Genomic DNA, 7,208 nt, shown 5'->3' with positions numbered 1-7,208 from the left:
ATATATATATATAGTCACACACGTGTATATATATATATATCTATAGTCATACGCGTGCGAGCATAGCCTAGAGATCGAGTCCATAGTGTCTTAACCAGAGGCCAAATATACTCTCATCTCTCTAGCTTACATCCACACCAAGTATCAATACGACGGGTGTGATACCGAAGTGCGGTCGGCCGGTCACCACCCGAATCCAATCCATCAATTACACATTATAAAGATTTTCATATGTATAGTACTATATACAAATCACATTCTATTCGCATGCATAACATTATTCATTCACGGTTGCATTTCTCTGTACTTTGCATCAAATCGTAGTAATAGAAGATGTGAGGTATCATAAGATGCATCACATTCACACATCAATAACATGTATATCCTATATGGATGCCTAATAGGAAACACACCATAAAATAGTTTAAATGTTCAATCCACTCACAATCAATGCAACGTATAACCTTGGTTCTCGTGCGCACGTATGCTCCCGCAACCACTGTAGGTTACCCTAACAAACAAATCCATAGGTGTAAAACAAGTGAGATATGGTTTGGGATCGAATCCCACAGTCAAAAACCTTTTAAACACTGTTTTAGTTCCTGTAATTGATGGGCTGCGGTTAATACATATCAGCCGCAGGCTACTATCCGTAGGTACCACCAATTCAGTCCCATTCTTACTGCAGCGGTTGATAGGCTGCAGCTGATACCTGTCATCCGTAGGCTATCAACCGCTGGCTCGCAGGAACAGTTTTAAAGCTCATATTGGTTCCATTCTTGGCTTCAAAGCCGAGGGCGGCAAGAAGGTCATTTAGGGAGTGTTGTTAGCCTTCTAGGATGTTGATACACTCAAGCATACAACTCAAATAGATTCCAAGATAGGTATTGGGTCTCAAACTTCAAGAATCTCCAAGTTGGGGTTCAATAATGGGGTCATCTAAGGTAAGGGGCTAGAACTGGGTCACTTCTAAGCCATCAATTGATGCAGCCAGCCTTTAATAAGGTCATCAAACCAATTAGGATAAAAATCCCCAAAGTATGGTAAGGGATTGAATAGATTCTAAGCAAATTCAAGTAGGAACTAGCTAGAATCACATGGATTGAAGAGTTTACCAAGGGATTGGCTAGGACAGCCAAGGATAGGTCTTCAAAGCTGAAGTTTAGCTTCAAACTCCTATTCCCACAAGTTCCAAGTGTAGGGATGAAGTACAGCCAGCTATGGGGAGTGAGGTGAACCTAAGGGTGACTTCAATGGAGGGTAAGCTTCCTCCTTTCTTTCTCCTTCTCTTCTCTTCTTTTTCTTCCCTCTTCCTTCCTTTCCTTAGCTCCCACATTTTGTCTCCTCTTAGGGTTTGGAACGATGAGAGAAATGAGGAGGGGAGTAGGGTTTTGTTCTAATTTGGCTAAGGATCCAAAGGTGTGTTTGGATAGGGATGATTTAAGGTTCAAACCATGTTCCAAATATATAATGCCCCAAATAGGCCCTAGGGTATTGGTCTTAAGGTCAAGTTAGGCCCATTAGGTTATAAATATCCCTAAGTTAGGCTGGGGTTTAACCTTGCGCTTAAGCCTAAGCCACTACACTTAACCATGCTGCGGATAATCTCTACGGTCAATTGCCTGCGGTTGATACCTATCATCCACAGGCTATTGACCGTAGGGTACAAGTAACATGGGTTAGTGGGTGTAACAGGTATGGTGCTTCCTTGAGAGAGCTTATACAAGCGAGGGGGGAACAATAGGCATCGAAAGTACACCATTATAGGTTGGTTACATGACCCCACCAATAAATACAAGTAGTTGGATAAATTAAATGATTTAGAGTTAATGCTCACCATTAGCCATGGGGTTTCGTACGAAAGTGGCCTCGTATGACTTGCTCGCACCCTCTCACACCCCTGATATGTGCAAGGGGGAAGGTCAAGTACTCTCCACCCAGCCATGAACCTCCCCCAATCTCGGTCCAAGATTCTATCCACGACAGGTATGCCTAGAGTACGATCGCAGATCTTGTATGTTGGTCTCAAGGTGATAGCCCATAGGTCAGGGACATACTCAAGCTCCGCATGTACATATAAGTCCAACAATAGTAGGTTTTAGGTTACGGGTGTAACATTCCCCCACCTTATAAGAATTTCTTCCTCAAAATTGATGTACCTGATAACCCGAATAATTGAGGGTGATTCGCCCTCAACTCGCTTTCTCGTTCCTAAGATGCCTCTTGTTCAGTGTGGTTGTTCCAATGACACGGACATAAGGAATTGAGCGGTTTTGCAGGTTATACTCTTTGTGCTCCAAGATCTTAACAGGTTTCTCTTCATAGGTCAAATATTCATTCAACTCGGGTAGATCCTAGGAAAGCACATGGGTTGGGTCCGGAACGTATTTCTTCAACATAGAAACATGAAACACATAGTGAAATCCTGCCAAGGTTGGAGGTAAGGCCAACCTATAAGGTACCTGTCCAACATGGGCCAAAATCTCATAAGGTCCAATAAACCTCGTGCTCAACTTCACCTTCTTCCCAAGCCTCATTACCCCCTTGGTAGGTGATACTCGAAGAAAGACTTTATCTCCAACTGCAAACTCAAGGTCCTTCCGCCTGACATCGGCATAACTCTTCTGCCTCGATTGAACGGCCGTGATATGGTTCCGAATCAGATCTACCTTTCCACAAGTTTCCTGGATCATTTCCTATCCCAGAATCTGTCGTTCACCGACTTCATCCCAATACAATGGTGTATGACACTTCCTTCCATATTGGGCTTCAAATGATGCCATTCCAATGGATGCCTGATAGATGTTGTTGTAAGCAAATTTGACCAGTGAGATGTGCCCATTCCAACTACCCTGCATATCAATAGCACAAGCTCTAAGCATATCTTCTAGGGTCTGAATAGTGTGCTCTGACTGCCCATCAGTCTGTGGATGAAAGGTTGTGCTAAAGTTCAGTAACGATCCCATGGTCTTCTAAAAACTACTCCAAAATCTTGAAGTAAACCTCAGATCTCGGTCCGAAATGATGCTGACTAGTACTCCATGTAGGCGGACCACACTGTCAATGTAAAGCTTGGCTAGGCGGTCCATGGTATAGGTCATTTTCATAGGGATTAAGTGTGCCACTTTTGTCAACCGTTCAACTATGACCCAAATAAAGTCTACGCCTCTAGCTGTGCGGGGTAATCCGGTGATAAAATCCATGGTAATGTTGTCCAATTCCACTTTGGGATCGGTATCGATTACAATAAGCCATGGGGTCACTGTCTCTCGGCCTTCACCTACTGACAAGTCAGGCACCTTGAAAAATAAGTTGTCACATCAGCCTTCAACCCATTCCACCAATAATTCCTCTTCAAATCTTTGTACATCTTGGTGCTACCTGGATGTACCGAGTATGGTGAACAATGAGCTTCGTTCAATACCTCCTTCCTTAACTCCTCATCATTGGGTACACAAATTCTGCCCCGAAATCTATGTATACCATCTTCCGATCTAATGAAGCCTAGATCAGGCTGCTCGTTGGTCAGAGCTTTACCCAATAATTCGTGTAACTCTATGTCTGTGGTCTGGGCCTCCTTGATCCTCTCAATCAAGGATGGCAGCAAAGTGAGGGCTGCCAAGGTTACCATCGTATCATCAATCAATACCTCGAGGTCTAACCATGGAGCCTCCTCAATCAACCGCTCACATGAAGTCAGAGCTGCTAAGGACACAGTTTATGATTTCCAACTAAGGGCATCCGCCACCATATTCGCCTTGCCCGGGTGGTAGTGTTAGGGATGTAAACGGATCGAATTCGGCTCGGATACTGCTATATCTGCATCCACATCCGATTAGCTTTCGGACGAATTCAGATAGTGCTAAACGGATACAAACACGGATACGGATTGGATATTTTATTCGTTTACATGTAAATATAGCTTTTCAGATAGCTATAGCCTATCCGTATCCACATCTGTTTAGCTTTCGGACGGATTCGGATAGTGCTAAACGGATACAAACACGGATACGGATTGGATATTTTATACGTTTACATGTAAATATAGCTTTTCAGATAGCTATAGCCTATCCGTATCCACATCCGTTTAGCTTTCGGACGGATTCGGATAGTGCTAAACGGATATGGACACAGATACGAAAATGGATTTTGGCTATTCATTTACACCCCTAGGTAGTGTATCATATAGTCATAGTCCTTCATCAACTCTAACCACCGTCTCTGCCTCATGTTCAGCTCCTTCTGTGTAAAAAAGTACTTCAGCTGTAGATCTCACTCTTCTCACCATATAGGTAGTGGCGCCATATCTTCAATGCAAAAACAACTACCGCCAGCTCTAGGTCATAAGTGGGGTAGTTCTTCTCATAGTCCTTCAATTGTCTCAAAGCATAAGCTACAACCTTTCCATTTTGCATCAGCACGCAACCTAATCCCAATCTTGAAGCTTCACTATAGACAGCCACCCCTCCTGTACCATCAGATAATGTCAAGACTGGATCCGAACTCAATCTCTGATTCAATTCCTGGAAGCTCTTCTCACACTCATCAGACCAATCAAATTTTACTCCCTTTCGGGTTAGTTTGGTTATGGGAGCAGATATGCGTGAGAAATTCTCAATAAATCTCTGATAGTAACCAGCCAATCTTAAGAAACTACGAATCGCTCCCACATTCTTGAGAGCTTTCCATTGCATTATTTCCTTCACCTTTCCTGGATCAACCTTGATCCCTTCATCTGAAACCACATGGCCCAAGAAGGCCACTTTTGAGAGCCAAAACTCACACTTCCTAAATTTTGCATACAACTTCTTCTCTCTTAACCATTGTAACACCATCCTGAGGTGTATCGCATGCTCCTCCTCTGACCTTGAGTAAATCAGAATGTCATCGATGAATATAATCAAACTTACCTAGTACATCTTGGAATACCTAGTTCATCAATTCCATGAACGCTGATGGGGCGTTGGTCAAACCAAAAGACATCACCAAAAACTCATAGTGACCATAGCGTGATCGGAATGTTGTCTTGCTAATGTCACTCTCCTTGATCTTCAGGTGGTGGTACCCAGACCTCAAATCTATCTTGGAGAACACTCTAGCACCTTGAAGCTGGTCAAACAAGTCATCGATTCTAGGGAGCGGGTATTTGTTCTTGATTGTGAGCTTATTGAGCTCCCTATATTCGATGCACATCCTCATGCTCCCATCCTTCATCTTGACGAAGAGGACTGGTGCCCCCAGGCAGACACGCTAGGACGAATGAAACCCTTCCTCAATAAGCCTTTTAACTTCTCTTGTAACTCCTTTAGTTCGGTTGGTGCCATCCTATACGGGGCCTTGGATACCGGTGCCGCTCTAGGCAGTAGATCTATGGCAAACTCGGTTTCGCGATTGGGCAGCAACTCAGTCAAGTCATCCGGAAACACATCCGAGAAGTCATGCACAATATCTAACTCCTCTAACGGTCTCACCCTGGCCTCTGTATCAATCACCGAAGCTAGGTAACAAGCACACCCTTAATCCATAAGTCTCTTAGCTTGGAGAGCCAGAGATTGTAAGCCTCTTGGATCGCTTCTTTCTACCTCCCTTCAATACAAACTCCTTTCCATCAACGGGCTTGAACACAACTTGCTACTCCACGCAATCCAGGTTCGCCTTATAGGTAACCAACCAATCGATACCCAAAATTGCATCAAAGTCCTTCATGTCCAACTCCATAAGATGTGCGATCATATCCCGACCACAGATCCGCAAGGGGCATGGCTCATAAACTGTGTCTAAGCCAACCATACACCCTATAGGTGTACTAACCGCTAACCCTTGCACTAGACCCTTAGGATCAATACCCATTTTCTTTCCAAAAGAAGAAGATACAAAAAAGTGTGACGCTCCTGAGTCAAAGAGAACGTACGCAGGGATAGAAAAAATAGAAACGGTACCTGAAACAATTATACCATTCAACCATACATGCATGAAATGACAATATGCAAGACATTAAAACAAGTAGCTCAGAGTCGGGGTGTTACCTGTCAGCACTCTAGGTGTTGCCTCCGCCTCGGCATCAGTCATAATGTATGCTTGGGTTAGAATCCTATTGCCTTGCGTATGCAATGGGGCTTTACTAGTCGGTTTAGAGTGGGATGCTTGCAAGGCTGAAGGCTGGGCTGCAGTCCGTGACACCCAAGGCTTAGGCTGAGGGCAAGCCCTGGAGATGTGTCCATGCTTGTTGTAACTGTAACACTGTATAGAACCACAGTAGGTTGGGATGAAGCTGCAGACTGGGCAGGATGTGAGGGCTAAGCTGAATCTACTTGCTGGTAATACATAGGAGTATAGCTTGAGTATTGTGCTCAAGGGACCTTGCTCGGTTCACGGCTAAATGGTGTTATGGCTGCCCTCTTGCCATGACCCGATTGAGCAAGGTAAAAATCCCTCTGTCTGTCCTCAATAGATTTAGCTACTTGGACTATCTCAGCATAAGTCTGGGGTCCATGAGATACCAAGATCGAGCTTATCCCTGGCCTCAAACCCTTTTCAAACCTCTTACCCTTCTCAACATCATCCTTCAAATGAATGGGAGCAAAATGGAATAGCTCCTCAAACTTCTGCTGACACTCAAGAACTGATTTGGATCCTTGAGTGACATCCATGAACTCTGCAGCCTTTCTTTCATGGTAGCTCTCCGAAAAATAATTCTCAAAGAAAGCCTCCTTGAATTGCTCCCAAGTAAGGTTAGGATGGGTAATAACAAGGTTGGGCTTCGTTGACCTCCACCAGGCATCGGCTTCGCCTTTCAACATATAGGCGGCACACCGAATCTTGCAATCTTCGGTGCAATCAATCATTGTGAAAATCTTCTCCATCTCTCGGACCCATACCGCCGGGTGTAATGGGTCTTTGTTTAACCCATTGAATTCCTTGGGCCTCATCTTTTGGAACCTCTCCATGACCCTAGTAACATTCACTTCCACTTGAGCCTGTTGAGCCGCCACCACAGGTGTTGGGGTTGGAGTGGGTGGAGTATAGGCTACCGCCCTAGCCCTTTTGTCCGCTTCATACCGGACTGTCAAGTAATCCGCAAACTCTCTTTGCTATTGTTGGAAATGCGTCTCATCTCATCCAAATAGTCCATTTTTTGGACCCGAAATTCCCTCATCACATCACCAACCAGTTGGCTCACATCATGAGCCGTAGTGTACCTAGGGGCA

The 7,208-nt window shown here is 44.4% G+C and overlaps 1 protein-coding gene across 1 annotated transcript; it reads right to left on the bottom strand.

Annotated features, from left to right (window-relative positions):
* Positions 1–6,350: 6,350 nt before the first annotated feature.
* On the bottom strand, positions 6,351–6,863 carry LOC122662889. The gene has a single exon (XM_043858595.1). The coding sequence runs from the start codon at positions 6,861–6,863 to the stop codon at positions 6,351–6,353; it is 513 nt and encodes a 170-aa protein (XP_043714530.1).
* Between the last annotated feature and the right edge of the window lie 345 nt (positions 6,864–7,208).

The sequence above is a fragment of the Telopea speciosissima genome, chromosome 5 (assembly GCF_018873765.1).
Source record: "Telopea speciosissima isolate NSW1024214 ecotype Mountain lineage chromosome 5, Tspe_v1, whole genome shotgun sequence".
NCBI classification, from domain to species: Eukaryota; Viridiplantae; Streptophyta; class Magnoliopsida; order Proteales; family Proteaceae; genus Telopea; species Telopea speciosissima.
This window is presented reverse-complemented; position numbering and strand designations above follow the sequence as displayed.